This window comes from Macrotis lagotis, chromosome 4 (assembly GCF_037893015.1).
Source record: "Macrotis lagotis isolate mMagLag1 chromosome 4, bilby.v1.9.chrom.fasta, whole genome shotgun sequence".
Taxonomy (NCBI): domain Eukaryota; kingdom Metazoa; phylum Chordata; class Mammalia; order Peramelemorphia; family Peramelidae; genus Macrotis; species Macrotis lagotis.
The window spans coordinates 240880532-240906516 of record NC_133661.1 but is presented as its reverse complement, the minus strand read 5'-3'; the positions used below and the strand labels follow the sequence as shown (position 1 = coordinate 240906516).

The window sequence follows — 25985 nt, the reverse complement described above, 5'->3', positions numbered from 1 at the left end:
CCTTTATAGAGGTGGACAATGGCATCCTTGAATTCTTCATGCCATACAACCTGGAGTAGTTCAGTCAGCTTTCAGATAAGCAATGTGCTCCCCACCTTGTAAATCTCAGTTGGAATAGAATCAGCAACAGGTGCTTTGCCACATGAAAGAAATCTAATAGCATTTAAAACCTCTTCTTCAGTTTGAACTTCAGCTTGGGATAGATTGATTTCAACTTGAGGTAAACAGTAACTTCTGCATTGATTGATGATGGCATATTCAGCCCATCTCTACATTATTAATTAATGTATTTCCATCAGCACTGAGTAGTTGAGATGCACCCTATGTCTTTGGCCCATATATAGCCTTCAGGGCATCATAAAAGCACTTTGAGCTATTACTACTATCTGCATAAAACTGAATTTTATCTGTCTTCTTACTGAGCAAAGAGTCCTGCAACTCTCTAAACTTTGCTTGTATTTTGCTTTTGATGGCATTAAATGCTGTCTTTGTAGAAATAGATGAACTGTCCTGCTGATAAACCCTGTCATTGAGCAACTTCTATATTTCCCCATCATTTTCATCAAACCAGTCGATGTTTGTGTTCTGACCCAGATAAGCAAATGCAGTGCTTTATACTAAATCTCTGAAAGCTGGGGTACAAGGTATGTTGAAGAAAGACTAGCACCTCTGGTGTGAGGGTGACCAAGTCCTTTTCAGGGTTGCTTTCCACCTTTGAGGTCCACCTGAGTCACCTAATTCTCACCTGTGCCTCCAAGAAGCTGAATCAAACACAGCAGTCACACCCTGGTAAGCAATTTCAATAGACAGGCTAAATCAGGCTGAGGGTAACTGAGGGAGTCTCAAATTCATCAGTGTGTTTGGGGAGGCGGGGGGTGGGGGGGTGTTTACCCAAAGCATGCGAAGTCTTTAACTGCTAGAATGGGCAGATGAAAACACTTCATACCAAAAGTCATGAAGGCGGCTGAAACAGGGGTTGTGGAGCACTTAGAGATTTGTGAAACATCAAAGTTGCCAGGGTCATCCACAGCATCTAAACTCATCACCAGTTGTCTTGATTCTGTCTTACCACTGAGTTATGATGACTTTGGGAGAGAGAGAGGTCAATGACTTCTGCCTAACTTAAATCAAAATTATGCACAGATCAAAAGACATCACTGGCAACAGGTAAGTGACAAAGCAGCAGGTGTGGATATGCTGGAAACTCTAGTCACAATTTTACACATGGGGAGTCTAGGTCTTAGGGTCACTTGTCCACTGAAAGCAGCAGTGGGATTCAGTAGTCCCTAGGCTTCTGAGCAGCCCTTTGAAGGATCACACTGCTCATCTCCTGATGTGAAGAAGGACCTAGAAAAGGTCTGCTTACCCAACCCTGACTATGGCAGGTGGGATCCCCCCTGGCAGTCAAGAACCACAAAAAAATGTACAACTTCTTCAAAAAAGGTGCCACTCACCATTGGTGCATGGAGTGCACACACTCACAGACAACACAAGATCCAATAGACCAGAAAGACAAATAGCTCTTATTGCAAGAGAACTTAGCAGGTATATCCAAATAGCAGCTCTGAGTGAAACATGGCTGGCAAATGAAGGTCAGTTTACTGAAGTCATGGATACACATTTTTCTGGAGTGGCTGCAGTGAAGGGGAGCATCATGAAGCTGGAGTAGGTTTTGCAGTCAAAACTAATCTAGTCAACAGTCTTGAATGCCTACCAAAAGGAATGAATGACAGGCTCATGACAATGAGATTGTCACATATAGGAAAATGCCATGCCACCATCATCAATGGCTATCATCCCACTATGACGAATCTTGATAAAGTCAAAGAAAAATTTTATGAAGACCTGGAGACCCTCATCATCAACATACCAAAAGAAGACAACCTTATAATTCTAGGTGACTTTAATGCTAGAGTAGGCTCAGATGTCCAGATATGGCAGGGAGAACTTGGGAGGAATGGAGCTGAAAACAATAACAATGGTCACCTACTACTAAAGGCTTGTGCATCTCATGACCTTCTCATCATAAACCTTTCTTCCATTTATCTAAACAGAATAAAACTTCCTGAATGTTCTCACAGCAACCACTTGCATCTAATAAACTATGTGATTGTAAAGAGAAGAGACAGAATGGAAGAGAGTGATGAAGGCAATGTGTGGGGTGAGAGTGTTGGACTGCTCACAGACTCATCCTTTCCAAACTAAGCATTCACATTCAACCAAAGCAGTGGCCCCAAGGCAAAATGACTAGTAGAAGAATTAATGTCAAGAGATTAGACTATCTCTCTGAGAGACCCAAAATGCAAAAACAGTTTGTTTCTAACTTGAAGAAAAAGCTGAGCCAACACACAATTGACAACAGTGGAGCAGAAAAAGAATTGGCAACCATAGTAATCTGGTGCTTGATAAACTCAAGTATCAAGTTTTTGGGATAAGAACTCACAAATCTGAGAAAAACAACTAGGAGAACAGTTTCACAGAATTTGACAATAACTAGATAACGTCTCACACTGTATACCAAGATAAGGTCAAAATGGTTGCATGATTTAGACAAAAGGAGTGATACAATAAGCAACAATAGTTTACCAGTCAGATCTATGAATAAGGAAATGACCAAATGATCAAACAGAGATGGAGAGAATTATGGGATACAAAAATGATAACTTTGATTTCATTAAATTAAGAAAATTTTGCACAAACAAAATTAATGCAGTCAAAATTAAAAGAAAAACAAAAAACTGGGGACTGGAGGAGATGGAAAACCTTGGAATTATGGCAAATCTCTCTTATATAGAAAACTGAATCAAATTTATATCATTCCCCAATTGATAAATGGTCAAAGAATATGAATGGGCTTATAGATAAAAAAAAAGTTAAAGCTATAATATAATCATACCAAAAAAAGCTCTATTCTAAATCATTATTGATTAGAAAAATTAAAATTAAAAAAATTAAAAACTACCCCACATTTATCAGACTGATGTCAGAAAAGTGAAATGGGTGTTGGAGGAATGTGGAAAAACTGGGACAATAATGCATTATTGTAGAATTGTGAAATGATTCAACCATTTTAGAGAGTCATTTGAAATTCTGCCCAAAGGGCTATAAAACTATGTATACCATTTGGTGGAACATAAGGTATTATGAGATTTCCTACTATCATTATTAATTCTATTCCTTCTGATTACCTTTTCTTTATAGATTTAACTAACAAATTATTAGATACATAAAAATAGAAAACTCTTATACATTTTTCACTCTTACCAATACATAATACTCCTTTCCATATTTTTCTAATTTGAATTGTTTTCATAAATACTATTTCTGTAACATTTGCTGTATTTCTTTAATTTTCAGTTGTATATTTTAGATCAAGTTGTCAACTTGTACATTCCAAAAAACTTTAAGAAAAGTTTAGCTTAGTTTAGACAATAATCAGAGATGCAAATTAAAATAAATTTAACATACCCCATTATATGCATCCAATTTACAAAAAATAATAAAAACCAACAAAATAATGCTGGTGGGGTTACATGGAAAGAGATTCAATAGAATTGCAAACTACTATGATCTTTTTTTGAAGAGCATTTTGACAGTAAATGAAAAGGTTATAAAAATATCCACACACTTCTTTTGTAATAATTCCATTATTAGCAACATAAGAGTATTTTCAAAATTAATATCAATCTCAATTATATGTAATTACTACAAAACTATAAACAATAAAAATTAGTAATAGGAAAATGGTTAAATAAGTGGTAACTGTTCAAAGAAATTAAGATGAACAAGAATCAGGAATACACAAATCTGGAAATACATGGAAATAATGCAAATAAAAAAGCAGAACAAAAATAAAATATAATTATTGAAAATTCGAGGAAGCATGAATGAAAATTATTAGACAAAGGATCTTGACAGAGACAGAGAAATTAAGAAGTGGCATGTGACTTTAGACAGCAAAATGAATTAATTCAAATTAAAATAATTAATGAAGCACTGTTGTTTGAATTGATGTTTAATAATGTTTCTAATGAAATGTTTAATTTTCATTTCCAATTTCTCATGATTTTTTCCCTTTGTTTTGATTCTTCTCCTCCAGTATCATTAATATGGAAATAACATGATTGTACATACATAACTTTTATCAGATTGTCTGCTATCTTAGAGTGGGGGGAAGGAAGGAGAGAAGGAAAAAAACTTTACAAAAATGAATATTGAAAAGTATCTCTACATAAAATTGGATAAATAAATAAAAATAAAAGTAGGTAATGGAATATTGTTACCACCATTTTAAATATGATGAATAGAGTCAGAAGGGATAAGTCATTAAATAGCCAATAAATATAAAACTCAGAACTGCTGAACATATCTATCACAACTTATTGTAACTGAAAAAAATATTCCCACATCATCTTATTCTAATTCCCAATTCAAAATAAATAGGTTGCCACAAAAATAAGCTAACATTTAATTAAAGAACCATGCAATGAAGAAAAGTGGTTCTGCAGTACAACAACTAATGCAAATGTCCTCATTTTTCCTTAATAAATAGAAAAGCAAATAACCAGGTCACATCATTAATAAAGTAATTAAACCTTTTAAACATTATTAACCATCTAAAATGTATAATGGTTTATAGGTCCCTCTGACAATAAAATTATAAATAGAGAACCTTGTAAACACATAATAGTCTAGGTTTATTTTCTAAATGAAAGTATTTTTTAAGTTATTGGTGAATTTAGACTAGCTTTCCAGGATACAATTAGCTCCCAAATTACTGAAGAAAAATGATGGGTTTTTTATTGCTTTTTCCAGATAGAAAATAACAGGGTATGACTTATTCTTTATGTATTAAAAGACAATTCAGAGCAGAACAGATATATAAAGGACAGCTAATATTTAAATGATATTAATCTTTCTAATGCAATATAGAAGCAACATAGTGAACAATGAAGAACATATTTAATTAGAAATTGAATAACTTGCCAAAGATACATTAGTAAATTTCAGATGGAACAAGTCCAAAGACAGACTAAGCAAAGCACTAAAACAAAAGGACTTTATTTACCAAGGAACCCTGTAAATCATTTTTTCCTTAAGTACTCAAGTAAAGAATCCTATTATTACAAATGCATATCTCAAATTTATTTATGTCCTAAATTCAACCCTCCTTGCTTTAAAAAAATTCCCAAAATATATAAACCATCCAAGTTAGTTAAAAAATATCTAAAACATTCATCTAAATTCAAGCAAATATTAAAATATATTCTGAAAAATTGCTATTATATTTTACCAAGTATGTTTTGTTTTGGATTTTTTGATAAAAACTAAGCATATAAAAAAGTGCAGCAGAAAAAGAGGCATAAACATTAAGAATGCTAAATACTGCTCACATTTTCTATGGCTTCTGTCTGTTCATTGCTATAATCTCTATATTGTCCCAGCATCTGGTCAACTTGTCGGAGGTTTCGATTGGTGTCCTTCAGAAAGAAATTATATGGCATTAATTGTTTGCAAATACTATTACATACCCCCTGACTCCTACATGTATCTTGTAGCATGACAAATGCTACAGGATGACGAAAATTATATATAGTATGCATTTTCACATTATTTACATCAAACTATTTAAAAACATTAATTTTAGTCTGAGATAAAAATGTTTATCCCCTTTAATGATTAAGAACCAGATCCAGATTTTAAATTCCCATTCAAATTTATTTACCAAATTAATAACTAAGCTTTCAATAGAACTTAAGCACCCTAGCTATAAATACTTTGATCCCTCAGCATTAATCCATTATCAAAGATCAAACCCATTTAATTATATATAGCAGAAATAAAGGTAAATGTTAGTCACATAAAAATTTAACCTTTTTTCATGACTTCAGTTAGGAGAACCAAAAAAAGGTTTTAACTTTTACCCACTACCTAACAGTTAAAGCTGCCTGAGTTAATACCAAAAACCATTTCTTCCAGAAAAAGGTGTTAGACTACAGGACCATGAATGTAGAGATCCTCCTACAGATAAGGACAGGAGCCTAGGGAATTCTGGCACACTGGGAAAGATCACTGAGGAGTATATGTGTGACAGAGCTAAGATCCTTACACAAATCCTTTTTCCTCCAAATACAAATACTCTCCATTATTTTGGGGGGATTTGATTTGTGATTACATTGATATAGAGAATTCCAGGGAAAAAACAATATATATCACTGAAAATCAGCACCTGCTCTGGAGCATAGTCTTAGAGAGCAATCTGTAGCAATGAAAAGTAAAATTATTTGCTTAGAATCAGAGAAAGGATGCATCAGAAATAATTAGAACTTAGGTCCTTCTGACTCCAAGGCCTGCTCTCATATGATATTGTCCTCCCTTAAATATTATATTTCTACCAAAAGGGTTTTTTTTTAATCCCAACAGAGCCCATTTAAATCCAACATGTCTGTTCTGAAGGTTTAGTAAAGAGACATTTTCATATTCACAAATTAAGCTGCTATTCCACCTTCCAATAAAGTCTGTTCCAAGACCCTATGCTCTTGAATGCTATGATGCCAGGAGAGTACAGACACTATGACAGAGCCTATCAAATTAGAATTGGTTAGACTACATATCCAGCGACAGTCTGTATGTCTGCCATTCGAGGACCAGTCTAAGATCAGAAAGGTTCATTCATCAAAAGCTTGGCTATTGGATGATGAAATTTTAGGGCAAAGAAAATAGAAGGGTTCTACGTACAGTAGGGAATTCCTACTGTCTCTGAAGAAGAAGTATCCATACCAATAAAATCAATGATCCTTGAAGGATGTTTTGTCTCTAAACGAGCCTCCTTAAAAGGCTGGGACTATGTCTTAATCATGCTTAAATTGTCTTCAAAACCTAACACAGTATCTGAACCATACTTAAATATTTATTTAAACAATATGCAAAAGTATAAACAACTAAAAAAAGTGAAAACTCATTTCTTTTAAAAAAAGGGTAAGAGTAATGGGATAATGAGAATAAATTATAATTATCACATCCTTTCTTTTCTCTTTGGCTTTGTCATCCTGCCATCCTTTCAGTTATTTCCCATTCTTTTTTCTCAAAGAAGGACAAAAAGCTTGCTTAAGCCTAATAACAATATTGGTATTACTGGCCAGATTCCTCACCATAATTCAGTCTATATTCATACATCCTATCATACCATATCATTCCAGTAAATGTTCATACTACTAAAAAAAAGCTGTCGGGGGTGGAGCCAAGATGGCGACATGAAGGGATCCAGTCTTAGGAGCTCTCTGATAAAACTCATAAGCTAAGGACTCTAACTAAACTTTTGAGAGACAGAAACCACAAAGGGACCCAGTGAGGCAGTTCTCCTACTAAAGTGGAAAAGAACAGAAAGGCTCTGCTCCCAGGGATCGGAGGGGTGGCCTCCAGAGGGGTGGCCTGCCAGAGTGAAAGAACTTCAGCCTCCTAGAGGCAGCCCCAGGGCACTGGGAGCCATGCTCACAGCAGCGGGGGAGTCTCCTGAGCTGCACCCCGGGGAGCACCAGGCACAAAGTGGGGAAACAGCGGGGGACCTCTGCCAGAGTGAGCATGTGGAGCCCAGCCCTCAGGGCACACAGCGTGCAGCTTGGTCTTTCAGCAGCCCAGACCCGGAAACAGAAGCTGGCAGAGCCAGTAAGCAGGAGCCCCCAGGGCATGAGCCCATTGAGCTGAAGGAGGGGAGTGAAGAGAAAGAGACTGCCAAGCTCTGTCCTCTGCCCCTGGAACAAGACTCTGGGGCTCTGACCACATTCAGATCCTGATCCCAGTCTAGCCCCTCCCCCATAGAACAGCAGGGACCTCCCACTCGGCCCCCTTGGCAGAGGGGGTGCTTATGGTCATTCACAGACCAGGAGGGAGGACAGAGCCTCACACACTGAGACCCTTGTGGGAGTGTCCCAAAAGCTCAGGAAGCACCCCAAAAACAGGCTAAGGCTGGTAAAATGAGCAAGCAGAGAAATAAGAGGAAGACTATTGAGAAATATTTTGCAAATGAGCCCAAGAAGGATCAAAATACTCAGTCTGAAGATGAGGAAGCACAAGCTCCTGCATCTAAAGACTCCAAGAAAAACAGAAACTGGGCTCAGGCTATGACAGAGCTCAAAAAAGACTTTGAAAATCAAATGAGAGAGTTGGAAGAAAAACTGGGAAAAGAAAGGAGAGAGATGTAGGAAAAACCTGAAAATGAAGTCAGCAGCTTAGTCAAGGAAATCCAAAAAAATGCTGAAGAAAATAGCATGCTAAAAAACAGCTTAGGTCAAATGGATAAAACAGTTCAAAAAGTTATTGAGGAGAAGAACGCTTTAAAAAGCAAAATTGGCCAGATGGAAAAAGAGATAAGAAAACTCTCTGAGGAGAATAAATCCTTCAGACAAAGAATAGAATTCAGGGAGATTGATGAATTTAACAGAAATCAGGAATCAATACTTCAAAACCAAAAAAATGAAAATTTAGAAGAAAATGTGAAACATCTCATTGAAAAAACAACTGATATGGAAAACAGACTTAGGAAAGATAATTTAAAAATTATTGGAATACCTGAAAGTCATGATCAGGAAAAGAGCCTTGACAGCATTTTCAAAGAATTACTAAAGGAAAATTGCCCTGATATTCTAGAAGCAGAGGGCAAAATAGAAATGGAGAGAATCTACCGATCCCCTAGAGAAAGAGATCCCAAAAAAACAACCCCTAGGAATATCACAGCCAAGTTCCAGAACTCCCAAGTCAAAGAGAAAATATTACAAGCAGCCAGAAGGACACAGTTCAAATATCATGGAGCTGCAGTCAGGATCACACAGGACTTAGCAGCAGCTACATTGGAAGCTCATAGGGCTTGGAATACAATATACCAGAAGGCAAGAGAGCTTAGAATGCAGCCAAGAATGAACTACCCAGCAAGGCTGAATGTCCTCTTCCAGGGAAAAAGATGGACTTTCAATGAACCAGGGGAATTTCAAAGGTTCCTTTTGGAATGGCCAGAGCTGAACAGAAGGTTTGATCTTCAGATATAGGACTCAGGTGAAGCATGGAGATTGAAGGAGAGGGGGGAAATATGAGGGACTTAATGAGGATGAACTGCATATATAGAAAAATGATACTGACAATATTCATATGAACCTTCTCAGTTAATAGAGCAGGTAGAGGGAGCTTTTATAGTTGAAGCACAGGGGAAAGCTGAATTCGAAGATAAAATATGGTGTAAAAATGGAGTCAATAGAAAAGAAGGGAAATGGAATGGGAGAAAGAAAAAGGAGAGGGGGAATAGTCCGAGATATTTCACATAACAAGATTTTTTTTTTATTACAATGAGCTATTGCAATGATATGGAAGGGGGGAGGCAAGGGGGAATGAGGGAACTTTTGCTCTCATCAGAGATGGCTAGGAGAGGAAACAGCAAATATACTCAATGGGGTATAGACATCTGGAGTAAGGAGGGGAGAGCAAGGGGAAAGGGGGGGATGTGAATAAAGGAGAGGATGGACCATGGGGGGGAGAGTGGTCAGATATTATAACACATTTTCTTTTTTACTTCTTGCAAGGGTCTGGGATTGGAAGGCCTGCCCAGGACCATAGAGCCAGGTGGATTCTGGGCCTAAGGGGTGGTATGGGGGCTCAGAGCTTCTTGGCCCCAGGACGAGGGATCTGTCTGCTGTGCTACTCAATGACCCTACAGCAGAATCAGAGTGAAAGGAGAGAGAAAATATAGTACATGGTAGTGGAGAAATAAGAAAGGAGGGAGTTGCAATCAGCAATGGCAACCTTGGAAAAATATGGAAGTAACTTTTGTGATGGACTTATCATAAAGAATGTGATCCACCCATGACAGAGTTGTTGGTGTTGGAACAAAGACTGAAGCACATTTTTTGTTATTATTATTTGGGGGAGGGTGCAGGGCAAGTGGGGCTGGGTGGCCTGCCTGGGGCCGCATAGTGGGGTGATCTTTGGGTGTCTGGGGCCGGATTTGGACCCAGGTGCTCCTGGCTCAGGGGCCAATGCTCTGTCTGCCACCCAGCCACCCCTACTATTGTTGCTGTTTCATTTTATTTTGGGTCTTTTTTTCTTCTTCTTTTTGGTTTTTGCAGGGCAATGGGGATCGGGTGGCTTGCATGTCACATGGCTGGGTGATTGTTGGGTTTACGAGGCTGGATATGGGCTCGGGTGCTCGTGGCTCCAGGGCTGGTGCTTCATCCATTGCGCCACCTGGCCATACCTACAATTATTACTATTGTTTTTTTTAATTTTAATTTTTTTTCTCTCCCCTTTACTTTTTTTCGCCCAAGAAAGTCTATCTATATTCATGGGGGGAGGGGTATTTTGTTTACTTGTAAACAAGAATATTTTATTAATGTAAAAAAACATTTGTACAAAATGAGAATAAAAAATAAATTTAAAAAAAGGCTGTCTATGGGCTGTTTTACTAAAAAAAAAAAATTAAAAACCTCAACTCCAAATTAAAAGTTGTATGAGTATCTGCTAGCCCTTTTTTTCATTGTGCTGTATTTTTAAATAAAATAAACTTTTAGACTCATCTTTGAAAACTTACCTGCAAAGTACTTGTTAAGGTGTGAATCTTTGAAGTAACATCTGCAGCATTATGTCGTTGGGTGCGAGACTTCTGCCTGTCCAATCGACCATGATGATAGTATTCTGATTCACTGGATGAATCTGCCATTGTTATCTTGAAACTCTTTCTAAAAAGGAGGGAAAGGAAGTGGTAGTGGAAAAGGAGAAGAAGAGAAGAAAGACATGGAAGAAGAAAATTATTAAGTTTTAAGAGGATAAGAAATTCCCCGCCTCCCAAGACATAAAGCCGAGAGACTGAGGCCGAAAGCGAGATACCAGTAGCCATGGATCCCTACAGACAGTCCCAGCCCACCTGCTTCGACCGTGTGAAGATGGGCTTCGTGATGGGCTGCGCCATGGGCATGGCAGCCGGGCGCTGTTCGGCACCTTCTCGTGCCTCAGGATCAGGATGCGGAGCCGGGAGCTGATGGGCGGAATTGGCAAAACCACGATGCAGAGTCGGGGTACGTTCAGGACATTTATGGCCATCTGACCACAGCAATTCCATCTTTCCCACCACCACAATCCCCAGCCCACACACCTCCTTGTGTAATATAATAAAAAGCTTTGAATATAAAAAAAAAAGGATAAGAAGGGAAGTTGTTGACTAGAAAAATCCTTGCATCAAATATCTCTTATTAAATGTCTGATACCTAAAATAAATAGGAACCTAGCAGAACACCAACAGAGGGGGGTCTTTGGGTCATGGGGACCCTGGCGGGAGATAGCTTTGTAAGGTTTGTGCAGGAAGGGGCATTGGCTGTGGCTAGTTCCCTGCAGAAAGAACATAGGAAGTCCCCCCAGGGTTTCCCCACTTATCCTACTGGCCCCAACCTCATAAACCTAGTTCAGACAAGGAAGGAGACCTGCTCAATCCTGCCTGGCATAGTAACTGGGGCTCAGACTGTCCCCAGTCCCAATATAGGTCTCCCCTGGAAGTACATCTACCTGTGTTTATATAAAGGGGAGAGGAATGGTAAGGACAGTGATTCTAAAGGTCAGTTACTTGCTAGTAGACCAAAAACATTACAGTTATCCAAAGGTCAGGCTCATGCCCTGGATGAAGTACAGTGTTTGTGAATCTGATGGATCAGGGTGTGAGAAGTATACTTAGTACTTATCAGTTCAAGTTTCTTGTACCCAAGCTGGAGATTTGCAGACCTCTAGAACTTCAGGATCTTAAGGCTTTTAAAGCCTGGGCCAATGAGCAACACTGGTGAATGAATTTAGCCCTAGGAGGTACCAGCCTCAGCTCTTCCCTAAGTGTATACCTTGAGTAAATCAAATGATTGCCAAAATTAAAAAAAGTATGTGTGTGTGTACGTACATATATATATACATATATATATATATATATACCACAAACATTAAGACCAAAAACCATTCCATAACTAATAAGAAGTAAAGAATATGAACAAACTTATCAAAAGAATGGCAAACTATTAAGGTATGTATGAATGATTGTTCCATATCACTAGCAATGAGAGAAATATAAATCAAAAAACTCTTGAGGTTTCCCCTCATACCCAGCAAATTGGCAAAGTTAATAAAAAATAGAAATAGTCAATGTTGGAGAGACTTTAAAAACAAAGGATACTAATTCAGCAATTATTAGTGCAACTATGAAATGGTCCAAACTTTCTAGAATCATGGAATTATCCTAAGAAAGTAACTAAAATCTCCATTCTCCTTGTCATGAAGGGCCCACTGCTAGGTATTTAATTAATTAAGTCAAGGATAGAGAAAGAACACAAAAATATGTCTAAATGGTGGAATAAAGAGTAAAATTTTTAAAAGCAGTGGTAGCAAAAAAAGTGGTAGCAAAGAACTAGAAAGAAAACACTGTAGATATCTATCAATTGTAAAATGGCTAAGTAAATTATGGGACATGACTATAAAAGAATATTACCGTGCTGCAAGAAATGGAGTAACAAGAAACAAACATAAAATTTTGAGAAAAGCATAGGAAGACTTTTATGAACAGAAAAAAGCCAAAATATATATATATATGTATGTAAATATCTAAATATACATATAACTTTATACATATATGTAAATGAATACAATTATATAAACGCAAAAATAAAAAATAAAGCTGAATTTTGTGTAATTGTAATGTCCAAGTTTGGCCTCAGAAATAGAAACTGCACCTTACTCTCTCCCTTAAAGAGTTGAGAAACTCAAGCATTACATATATTGTCAAACTCAGTTGATATGTCATTTAGTTTTGCTAACCTGCCTAATTTTTTCTCTTTTTTCCTTCGTAACAAAAATGATTCAGTCAGCAGGGTTATGTTCAAAGACCAAGGTGATACGAAAATAAACAAAATCAACAAAAAAGTTTACTCATAAAATTAGTCATTAATTTTAAAATTGATTCAATCACATAAAGTTGATATTAGATTTGTATGTTACTGCTAAGTGACTGAAAAATTATATCTAAGAAATATCTAGAAAAAAATCAACAAGGACAACCAAATTCTAAGGAATTTAGAGATAGTAGAATATTAGATTAAAAGATACATTCTATCCTCTTCCCCCTTCTTACCAAATTTAAAAAATGCATATAGTCCTTTTTAAATATTCTGATAACACATAAATTTTGAGGAAAAAAAACAAAAATGTGCACCACATAATTTCTCGTAGAACAATAGCAAATTGTGTTACAAGAAACATTAGACTCAGAGGAATTGAGTAGGAACTGAGTTCAAATCCCATCTCTGACATTTATTAGTTGTTCAATACTTAGTAAATCATTTTCCCTCTCTGGTCTTCAGTTCCTCAATCATAAAATAAGGTGGTAGTCAATGTTAGTCTAAGATACCTTCAAATTCTAAATCTTATGTTTCTACCTTTTTAAAAAATGGCCTTAAGATGGCAAATTGTGCTGCAAACAAATCTACTCTAAATATAATATTCTTCTTTTGTTTTGGTTCGGTTTTGCTAGGTCAATTATTGTCTCTGACCTATCTCCTACATTCCTCAAGGCAGTACAGGATTATAGACACCTCAATAGATCCTTAATGCTTAGTGGGAAGCATTACACTAAATTCAGGAGCTATATTTACTAAGTTCTTCCCCAGAAGGTTACAAAAGTGCTTAAAGCGCTAAACAAGCAAATTGAAAGGAAAAGAAATGCTATATTTAATAGTATAATGCCTCAAAAATTGTCTCTCTTCCTTTATGGCCACTCTCCAATAAGCATGTACAACATCATCTAAAATCATCTTTGAGAAAATGCTTAAGGGGAAAATGCTAAGGGAAAAAAATCTTAAATTGAAATTCCATTTAGCTTTGACTTTTAGTTCTCTATTAACACCACAGTCAGGATAACGTCAGTAAAAATGGAACTAAATCTTAAAGAATAATAAAAGTTGATGAATATGGAAGATATGAACCTGTATGTAATCTATAATTTTACATATACACCCATTTAAGCTCTGTTTTAACTTAAAAACACAGGGATTTATTCAAGTAATAATATTATACCTTTTTTTAGACAATACAAAAATCCTGGATGTTATCTTGTTAGGTTTTAATAATAAAAAGTCAATGATACTAGTCTTTCTATTTTAATAAATATGGTGATGAGATCTTGGATCATTTTTGACAAAACATGGCCCTACTGACAAACAATAACTTTTATTTATTTCAATAAAAGACAATTCTAAGAATTAAAGTCATTTCAAGAAATAGGTAGAGGGGGAAAACTTTTTATTGTAACTATTGATAGTGAATATGATAATCATAATTACCATCTTTGGGTTACTTTGGTTTTTCCATGAGGCAGCAATTTTTTTTTAACAATAATCAGCTCTTGTCTAGCACACAATGGACACACACACATTTATCTGAATCCTCCAACCAGTTCTAAAGCTAAAATCCTACCGTGCAATCTTTTTAGTGCTATAACTGAAATATAAAAGTATTCATCCAAGAATCTTTTTATTCTATACTTTAAATTATTTTATTATTTTTATATTGTAAAACAGATTATAAACTTAATAACATTAATTAGGTTTAAGATGCTAGGCAAATATTGAAGTTATATGCAACAAACAGAAAAATGTTTAAAATTTTAATCACACAACTAAAGTCTACATACTTTTAGTAAGGAAGAATCATGATTTCCAGCATGAGACATCCCCCAGTATGCATTTAAAATGTGTGCAACTGTTAATTCCAAAAACTGGAGCAACAAATGAAGGATGTTCAATCTCCCGGATCTGATGGTATACATATAGAGAAAAGTCAAGTATAAAGATAAAATAAAGATGGGAAATAAAGGGTACCAAGTATATGGAACATTCAGAAAACATTATAGTACTTTTAAGCACATAAGATTCATGCCCTAAGAACTCAAACACAACTAAAATAGGAATTATTAGTGCCAAGATCTAATTTTCCTAAAAAGTTTCACAAACAATGTGCTACCAAGACCATCAAGGATTCAGGAACAGTAACAAGATAAGTACTGGGAGCAACATAGATGTCCACATTGTCTGTATTGAACCAAGGAGTTTTCTTCTAAGTTTTTGGTTTTTAAACACTATCAGGTAAATTGGAATACCCAGATTAAAAATACTAGTCATCTAGACCCAGAAAGCAATGATAGTGATACAAAAAAGGAAAAGAAAAAGTGGGTAAGAAGGTATCAATGCATCAATGAAACATTTTTAAAACAAACAAGAGAGAGAAAGCAGTTCAGAGGTCCACAAAAACAGAAAGTAGTGCTGATTTTATTACCTTAAATTTTATATTTTTAAAAGCTGTATATAATAGATGCAGAATTATACTCAGACATATATATCTAACCCTCTTTTACTGGGTCTTTTACTTTTTTCCACAAATATAGTGTATTTATATTTGCTGGTATTTGTCCAAGTCATTAATTTTTTTTTAACTAAAAAAAGGCTAAAGTTTATAGCAACTCATTTTGTGATGACAAAAAACTAGATACTAAAATCTCCATTAATGGGAGAATGCCTAAACAAATTATGGTGTAGGGAGTACTACTGTGCTATAAGAAATGTCAAAGGAAATGGTTTCAAAGAAACCTGGGAAGAGTTGCATGAAGTGATACAAAGTGTAGTGAGCAGAATCAAAACAATTTACATAAACAATTTACAATCAATTTACAAAAACACAGTAAACACAAACAACTTTAAAAGACTTATGAACTCTGATGAATCCAATGACTAACCATACTTCTGAGGACAAAGATGAAGCATTATACCTACATCCTGACAGAGAGGTAAAGGACTCAAGATACAGAATAAAACATATTTTCAGATTTAGCAAAAAATGTAAATATGATTATAAAATTTTCTTTGTCATTCAAAATCTTTCACAACCTGGTCCCCTCCTTCCAGTATTCTTTCACTCTACTCTCTTCTAAGTTCTTTACAATCTAATGACACTGGTCTTCTTGTACAAAAATATCTTCAATTTCAGGCATTTTTAACTACCCTCCCTCTTCATCTTCAAATTCTGGATTTATTTTAAGCCCCAGATAAAATCTTTTTTCAACAGGAAGCCTCTCCTAATTCCCATTAATGCCAGTGCCTTCCCTCTATTGATTATCTCATGATATTTCCCCAATAGACTGTAATAATGAGCAGAATTCAACATATTACAACCAAGGAATTACAAATGAGAAGCAGTATAGGACATCAAAAACAGAGATGATTAGAAAATAGACTGATCACATGGCAAGAATGATGTATGATCAACAGACAACTCTACTGATACTCTTAATAATATCAAATGTCGGGCAGCTAGGTGGCACAGTGGATAGAGTACCCGCCCTGGAGTCAGGAATACCTGAGTTCAAATCTGCCCTCAGACACTTAATCTAATTACCTAGCTGTGTGGCCTTGGGCAAGCCACTTAACCCCATCTGCCTTGCAAAAAAACTAAAAACTAAAAAATAACAATATCAATGTCAAGATAATGCAAAGAAGACCCTAGCTAAATAGTGTATGTCTGTATGTATCTATGGGACCTGGGCTAGAGTTGCCTAGAATGGATGGACACAGATGGGTTACAGTCTGCATAGCAGAAGGGAATACCCACTTCATTGAGATCACAGGTCCATTGCAGTATTTCCTACAAACCAAACAATTTCTAAAATTTCTTTCTATCCTCTTGCTTGTCCACCTTTATACTGAATTCCCAGAGTATCAGGTAATGAATTGACCTGATTTAGAATCTCATGTAAAATTTTTTAGACTCTACTTCATTCTCTGCAATGGTTTAAAATGAACTTCAATTCACTACAATCTATGTGATCCCTTTACCTAAACTCATCATAAACAAGGCAAGGCAACATGACCATATTTTCCATAAAAAGATATTTACTGCTGCCCTTTGCTACATGAATTCAACTTCACCAGTTCCTTTATTCTCTTAATAAATCATGAAATTAGTACCTAATTGGAGAATTTCATACTTTTATCTAAACCCTCGAAAAGGAGATAGGCAGGGAGGAAGGAGAAAAGACTCAAAACAAATCATCACTTAATATACCAAAGAGATCTAATAATAAAAAAAATCCATTCCATTACAAAAAGAATTAAATTTTTATTATTTTATTATTATCTTTAGTGAGAATGATTATATGAGATTAGGATTTTTTACATAATTTTAAAATCATGTCAACTATACAAATTGAGGGGGAAAAGTAGAAAGAGGAAGGGAGGGAGGAAGAAAAGGGAGGGAGGAGGGAAGGAGGGAGAGAGGAAAAGGGAAAAAGGGAGAAGGGAAGGGAAGTAAAGGGAAAGGAAAAGGGGAAAGAGAAGAGAAAGGGAAGGGGAAAGAGGAAAGGGAAAAGGAAAGGGGAAAGGGGAAGGGGGAAGGGCAGGGCAAGGAAAAAGGAAAGGAAAGGAAAGGAAAGGAAAGGAAAGGAAAGGAAAGGAAAGGAAAGGAAAGGAAAGGAAAGGAAAGGAAAGGAAAGGAAAGGAAAGGAAAGGAAAGGAAAGGAAAGGAAAGGAAAGGAAAGGAAAGGAAAGGAAAGGAAAGGAAAGGAAAGGAAAGGAAAGGAAAGGAAAGGAAAGGAAAGGAAAGGAAAGGAAAGGAAAGGAAAGGAAAGGAAAGGAAAAAGGAAAACAAGAAAGAAAGAAAGATGGATGATAATAGAAGAATGAAACAACTTATAAAGTTTAGGAAAATGGCATGCATTCCAAGGTCACTCATTTCTAAGTTTTCTAGGGTCTTTTGGGAAATTCCAGGGATTAAAGGCAAACATACAACAAAATGCTAAAAGAAAATTTTGTTCAACTGCTGAAGAGATTTGTATTTTAATGTCATAAATACTGCTATACTCTAAATTAATTTTACAGAGATGACATATATCCTCCAGTTCAAATAATGAATTTCTAAGAACTTAACTCTAATATCCACATAACCCTGATCACAGTGACCAGAGAAAATGAGATTATCATCAAATTTTGTCTCAGAACTAACAGTGATCTCCATCTGATGAACTCAAATCAACTTCTTTTATGTTCTAAGCTAAAAAATCATTAGATTGGATCAATTATAATGACACACATTTATATGGAAGAAAAGCAATTTATTCTCAGATGCCATTTTTAAACAATTAGAAGCTAATCTATCATAGATAAGTTTTATACAAACAAGAGAGTAATAATTCAGAAAGGTTGAGACAGTCTGAGTTAAGTAATTACTCTTTTACTTTCTAAATCTATCTTGAAACCATTAATCTCAAAAAATACATTGCAATGAATAAAATTATATTTAAATATTAGAAATCTAACCACTAATAACATATCAAGATTTATGTTGATCTTGATGTTGTGATTTTCCCCAATGCTTTTACATTTTTACATATTTAGTATGAATTATTGCTGTAGTTGTCTTTGGCTACACTATTGCAATCAGTGCATATGTTCTTTTGGTTCTCCTTTAATTTACCATTATTTAAATACATTTTCTCATATTTCTCTGCATTACTCACATTCTTAGTTTCCTACGGTACAATAATATTCTATTAAGTTCAATTACCTTAATTTGTTCAGTCAATATCCAACAAATAAACACTTAAGTGTTTAAAGTTTATGCTATTACAAATAGTGCTGTTCATATGCCCAAAGGGCAACAAAAATGTGCATACCCTTTGAGCCAGCAATACCACTACTGGGCCTATACCCTGAAGAGATGATAAAAAAAGGGCAAAAATATCACTTGTACAAAAATATTCACAGCAGCCATGTTTGTGGTGGCAAAGAATTGGAAATCAAGTAAATATCCTCCAATTGGGGAATGTCTTAGCAAACTGTGGTATATGTATGCATGAAACACTATTGTTCTATTAGAAAACAGGAGGGATGGGAATTCAGGGAAGCCTGGAGGGATTTGCATGAAATGATGGTGAGTGAAATGAGAAGAACCAGAAAAACATTGTACACCCTTAACAGCAACATGGGGGTGATGATCAACCTTGATGGACTTGCTCATTCCATCAGTGCAACAATCAGGGACAATTTGGGATTGTCTGCAATGGAGAATACCATCAGTATCCAGAAAAAGAATTGAGGAGTTTGAACAAAGACCAAGGACTATTACCTTTAATTTAGAAAAAAACTGATATGTTATTGTCTGATCTTGCTATCTGTTATGCTTCATGTTTCTTCCTTACGGATATGGTTTCTCTCTCATCACATTCAATTTGGATCAATGTGTACCATGGAAACAATGTAAAGACTGGAAAATTGCATTCTGTGAGGGGTGGGGGAGGGAAGTAAGATTAGGGGGAAAATTGTGAAACTCAAAATAAATAAATCTTTAAAAAAACAAATAGTGCTGTTCAAAAAAATTTTATACAAATAATTTTTTTCTTGTCTACATATATACCAAATTATTTTAGCATCTTTTTTTCTTTTTTGGTGCAAAGAATCAGAATTAAGCAGGCACCCATCCACTAGGGATTTTTGAAAGTGTGGCATATAACCAAAATAGAATAAGAAATGATAAATATGAGCAGAGATGCATGTAAAGAAATTTGAACTGATGGACATCACCATTAATAGTTCTCCATAACTGTTACTCCTCTCCCCAAAAGAGCCCTTCAATATGGTTTATGTTTATAGTTGAACCAATACTAGATTTGTGGTGCAAGTTCAGCCTGGTCTTAGTAGATAATTTTTCCATTACATTGCTATAGCCTCTTTTTCCTGCATATTTACACTATTGTTAATTTAGGATAATAATTTATAACAATGGTGTTAAATTCTAATAGAAAAGGATTCCTGCTGAAACATTTGGTCTGAGAAAGTCACAAATTAACATAATCTAATATTATTTTTATTTTGTGAAATATTTCTGAATTATACTTTAATCAGGAAAAAGTTTTGTCATCCTTGAGTTAAACATTTCTGGTCTATAGTTTTCTTTCTCTGTTTTGCCTCTCTCTGGTTAAGGTATAAAGACAATACTTTTTTCAAAAAAGAAAAAGGAATTTGGCAGAATCCTTTCTTTCTATCTTTGATAATGACATATTAAGATTCTTCAAACCTTTAATGTACTTTAACTAGATCTAAATGGCCTGGAACATACATACAAAACAGGGTTTCATTTTCTATTTCTCTGATTATTCTAAGTATTTTATATTTTTAAAATATTCTTTCATTTCATATGTTCTTCTCTATTTTAATACACATAAATGAACAAAATAATTTCTAATCATTTCTTCATATTTCTTTATTTTTCCTTTTGACATTTTTGATAGTGATAATTTGTTTTCTCTTTTTAATCAAAGTAATTAAAATTTATCAATTTGATTTGTTTTTTCAAAAATCAATTTCTTTTACTTATCAATTCAAAATCATATTTTTTTTATCTCTTTATTTACCAGAACATCTACTTTTGTATTAATTAGAACTTTTTGCTTGTTGCTTTTAAACTTTTGCTTTGGGTTTTTTAGTTGTATTATCAATTCACTGATCTGTCTTTTTTTTCTTTTTTGGTTATTGAAATTGCTTAGAGAGGGCAACTAGGTGGTGCACTAGATAGAGCACCAGCCCTGGAGTCAGGAGGATCCATGTTCAAATCTGATCTTAGACACTTGATAATTGTCTAGTTGTGTGATCTTGGGCAAGTCACTTAACCCCACTGCCTTGTAAAAATAAAAAAAAGAAAAAGAAACTACTTAGAGATATAAATTTTCCACTGAGAACTGCTTTGGTGGGCCTTCAAATTTTTTCACATATGATTTTTATGGTGTACTTTGCTTTGATAAATTATCTATTGTTTCTAAAATTTATTCTTTCTGATTCATCAATTACTTAAGATTAAAATATCTAGACTCTTTGAATTTACTTTTTAAATTATTTTATTATTATTATTATTAATTATTAATTAATCAGCAAAAGTTCTATTTTCATATACAGAGAACAAAAACAGGATTTTAAATGAAACTATAAACCATTTTATACCACCTACTATTTTAAAATGTACAAAAAATACTACACATTACTTCCAAACCTGTCCTGCTTGTTTCTGTTTCCTTCTGAACTTCTTACTATTCTCTTTTGATTTTTTTAACTGATATACTATATATTATTATAAAAATAGGAAAAGCAGAGATTCTGCCAAAATCCATTTTTTGGCATCACTGTTGCTAGTCTCTCTCATAGCCTATTCCCAATTTAAAATGAAAAGAAGGAAAAATTTTAAAAAGCATTGTCAAGCAAAACAAAAACCACACAATAACCATAGCTAAAAATATAGATCTATTTCTGCACCTTCTATCTAATACCTCTCTATAAGGATGTGAGTAACATGCTTTATCATATGTCTTCTGGGGACATAGTCAGCGACTGCTATAATCAGAGTTCTTAAGATGGATTTTTCCTACACAATGATTCTGACCTTGTTTAAATTGTTCTCTTGGTTCTGCTCACTTCATTTTGTAATTAGGGTCCTTGCAGTCTACAAAATAAAGTCCAATCCCCTCAACTGGATATTCAAAGCTCTTCACAATCCAGGCCCCATTAATCTTACAATCTAGACAATCTAATTCACTGACCATTCTAGAAAGCAATACCTTTATATCTCTATTCTTCTATTCCATACCTCCATTATTCTGTATGCCTGGAATCACTATTTATGAAATCCTATTGATCCTTCAAAGCATTGCTCAAATGCCAGCTTCTTTATGAAGCCTTATCAGATTGCCTCAGTCAAAAATGAACTTAAAGTCTTACAGGACTCCTTTCTGTGAACTGCTATACTTTTTTCATATAACTCATCTAATATATCAAAACTATGTAATACCTTGTATTATGATTATTTGTGTTCATGTATTCTGTTGCTGTAATTTTTTAAAAGGATAACTACTTTGACATTGTATGTCTCCCAGAGAGGTTATCAAAGTGTTTTGCCCTTAGGAGAAATTCAAAAAGTATTTGTTTCTAAAATGAACTCATCTTTTGAGCATTTGGCCTAGATAAAATTTTCTAAGCTAATTGTTTCCAAAAGAAATGACTTCATACTTCTGGCCAAGATGGCAGAGAGAAGACAGGCACAGTTCTAAAGTCTCCTGATCTCTTCCCCATCTATCACATGAAACAAACCTGACAAAAGAAGTCTGACCCACAAAACCCAGAAAGAAAAGCCAGGAGAAAGAACATCTATCTCAGGATTTGTCTCAGCAGCAATTTTGGCAGAACTTGGGTGGGCGAGTCTGGCCTCAGAAGGAGGATCAGCCCCGGATCAGCCAGATCAACAGCTAAATTGGAACCAGGAGTCTGAGGGCCCAAGAGCCAGACTTGCTGGATCACCGGTGGGGCTGGACTGCGGGGGCGTGAGTCAGCAGGAGAGCAGAGGTGCTGGTGTTGAAGCTGTCCCCTGGGAGATCCTGGACAGGGCTGGAGGGAGAGTTCCAGAGCAAGAAGGCTTCTGACACCATCCCTGGGCCCCTCTGGTCTGACTCCCATTACAACTCAGACTTCTTCCCTTACAAACAAATGCAAACGACTTCTGCCTCAGGCCCAGGTGTGTAAGCAGAAGAACCAGCCCAGCTGAGGAATGACTTCAGGCCAGGGTAAAGCCCACCACAGATTGAAAGCAAAAGAATTCAATAGCTCCAATTCCTCCATTCAAGGAAAGGGAGAAGGCCTCAGCCAAGATCACAAACACTCCAGAGAAAGCAAGCAGCACCTCCTACTGGCCAGTCAGAGAAACTGCATCCAGTGATTAAAAGTCTTTTAGTGATCCCAAGCCCAGGGAACCAGCCCCTCCCCAACTCAGGTCTTAGCAAAATGAAGAAGGGTCAGTGGAAAGGTGGATCCATAGAAAAATTCCTGGAAGGGAAAGACCCTAAATCAGAGAGACCTGGAACCTCTGAGGAGAATACAATCTGGTCTTCAGCACACAAAGACTTCCTTGAAGAAATAAGGAAGGAGTTTAAAAATCAACTGGAAAATTTGGGAGAGACAATTAATACCTTGCAACAAGAAAACAAAACCTTAGAAATTGGACAAATACAAAATGAGAATAAATCTCTCAGATCTTCAAATGGGCAAATGCAAAAAGAAATTAATTCTCTCAAAACATCAATTGGTCAAATGGAAAGCTCTTTCAAAAGTAGAATTGACCAATTGGAAAAGGAGTTGCAAAAGGTTAATGAAGAAAACTCCTCCCCTAAAAAAAGAATGGAGTCTACAGAAACTAATGACTCCATGAGACAGCAAGATTCAGTTAAACAAAATCAAAAAAATAGAAAAAATAGAAGCAAATGTAAAATACCTCATCAACAAAACCACTGACCTCGAGAATAGATCGAGGAGGGGCAACCTGAAAATTATAGGACTTCCTGAAAACATTGAAGAGAAAAAAAAGCCTGGACTTAATATTACAGGATCTAGTGATGGAAAACTGCCCTGATATCATGGAATCGGAGGACAAAGTAGTTATTGAAAGAGTACATCGATCCCCACCAGGAAAAAGATCCTAAAAAGAAAACACCAAGGAATGTTGTGGCCAAACTCCAGAACTATCAGATAAAAGAGAAAATCCTGCAAGCAGCCAGAAAGAAACAATTTAAATATCAAGGAGCCACAGTAAGGATCACGCAGGACCTGGCTGCATCAACATTAAGGGATCGAAGGGCCTGGAATGAGATATTTCGAAGAGCAAGGGAGCTTGGAATGCAGCCAAGAATCTACTTTCCCGCAAAGCTTAGCCTTCTCTTCAAGGGAAAAAGATGGACATTTAACGAAATGGAAGAATTCCAAAAATTTCTGAAGAAAAGACCAGAGCTAAAGAGAAAATTTGGACATCAAACAGGAAGTTCAAGAGACACATGAAAAGGTAAAAAAAAAAAAGTGGTGGTAAAAGGAAAAAAAATGCAATCCAATAAGTTGAAACTGGCTATATCCTAGCATTGGGGAAAAAAGATTCTCATATATCTTGAGAATTGTAACTCTAACAGAGAGAATATACCTAGCCAGAAATGATGGACATTCATGACCTATCCATGAGACTGCTTTCTAAATAGATGTAACTGGCTTTAACCCTACTTGGGAGAAAGACCCTAATAACTCCCAGGAATTTTGACTCTATTCAATAGAATACACTGAATTAGAATGGACAGACACTCACAATTTTCTATGACTTAGATAGAATGATCTAAAAAACATTCCCTCCTTAAAAAGGGGAGACAGGAAAGAGACTGGAGGAGGGAGGGGAGGGAATAGGGTAAATCTCATTACACTAAGAGGTACAAAAAAAGTATGGTAATAGGGGGGAAGAAGGGAGCAGAGCAGAAACACCTGAATCTTCTCATCAGACTTGGCTTAAAGTCAACATACACATACACAGTTAACTTATAAAACATCTAAGCTTTCAAGTATTAAAAGGGGAAAAGGGGGAGCAGAGAAAGGGAAGGGGAGTGGGGGGGGGAAGGGGAATAACAAAAGGAAGGGAAGGGGAAAAGGGAAAAAGGGAAAGGGGAAAGGGGAAAGAAAGGGGAGGGTGTGATACAGGAGGGCAAACACACTGAAGGGGGTGGTATTTAGAAACAAATACTGGGGAATATGGATAAAGGGGGGAGAAAGGGGGAAAAATACAAATGGAGGGAAGATAGCACGGAGGGCAATAAAGAATTAGTAATCATGACCTTGAATGTGAATGGGATGAACTCTCCCTTAAAATAGCAGAGTGGATTGAAAACCAGAATCCTACAATATGCTGCTTACAAGAAACTCATTTGAAGCAGAGAGATACATATAGAGTAAAGGTAAAAGGTTGGAGCAAAATATATTTTGCTTCAGCTGAAGTAAAAAAAAAAAAGCAGGGGTAGCAATCCTTATCTCAGACAAAGCAGCAGCAAAAATAGATAGTGTTAAAAGAGACAAGGAAGGAAACTATCCTCCTAAAAGGTACCATAGTCAATAAAGTCATTTCAATATTAAATACATATGCACCCAGTGGGACTGCACCCAAATTCATAGAGGACAAGCTGAAAGAACTACAGGAAGACATAGACAGCAAAACTCTACTAGTGGGAGACCGCAACCTCCCTCTATCAGATCTAGATAAATTGAACCATAAAATAAACAAGAAAGAAGTTAAGGAGGTAAATAGATTGTTAGAAAAATTAGATATGGGGGGGCGGCTAGGTGGCGCAGTGGATAAAGTACTGGCCCTGGAGTCAGAAGTACCTGGGTTCAAATCCGGTCTCAGACACTTAATAATTACCTAGCTGTGTGGCCTTAGGCAAGCCACTTAACCCCATCTGCCTTGGAAAAACCTAAAAAAAAAAAAGAAAAATTAGATATGGTAGACTTATGGAGGAAACTGAATGGGGATAGAAAGGAATATACCTTTTTCTCTGCAGTACATGGAACTTATACAAAAACTGACCATGTACTAGGACATAAAAACCTAATGATCAACTGCAGAAAGGCAGAAATAGTGAATACATCTTTCTCAGATCACAATGCAATAAAAGTCATATGCAATACTGGGCCAAGGAGATATAGACCCAGAGCAAATTGGACACTGAATAACCTCATTTTAAAAAATGAGTGGGGGCGGCTAGGTGGCATAGTGGATAAAGCACTGGCCTTGGAGTCAGGAGTACCTGGGTTCAAATCTGGTCTCAGACATTTAATAATTACCTAGCTGTGTGGCGTTGGGCAAGCCACTTAACCCCATTTGCCTTGTAAAAACCTAAAAAAAAAACCCAAAAAATGAGTGGACCAAAAAACAAATAATAGAAAGTATTAACCATTTTATCCTAGATAATGATAATAATGAAACAACATACCAAAACCTATGGGATTCATTCAAAGCGACTCTCAGGGGATATATTATAGCTCTAAATGCTTACATGAATAAATTGGAGAAAGAGGAAATCAATGAACTAA

General features: G+C 35.9%; 1 protein-coding gene across 13 annotated transcripts in view; it reads right to left on the bottom strand.

The window, feature by feature from the left end:
• Window positions 1–25985, bottom strand: part of CEP128 (centrosomal protein 128) — a 541441-nt gene that overhangs the window by 502414 nt on the left and 13042 nt on the right. For 2 of the 13 annotated variants that reach the window (XM_074235608.1, XM_074235597.1), the window contains exons 1-3: window positions 10907–11107; window positions 10574–10721; window positions 5394–5480 (exon numbers count right to left, since the gene is read on the bottom strand). In XM_074235608.1, coding sequence (XP_074091709.1) covers window positions 5394–5480; window positions 10574–10721; window positions 10907–11082 — 411 coding nt within the window. In that variant the 5' untranslated portion in view covers window positions 11083–11107. Of the gene's footprint in view, window positions 1–5393; window positions 5481–10573; window positions 10722–10906; window positions 11112–25314; window positions 25367–25985 lie in introns of those variants that run through there. The other 11 variants (XM_074235601.1, XM_074235600.1, XM_074235602.1 and 8 more) reach the window with 10 other exon arrangements.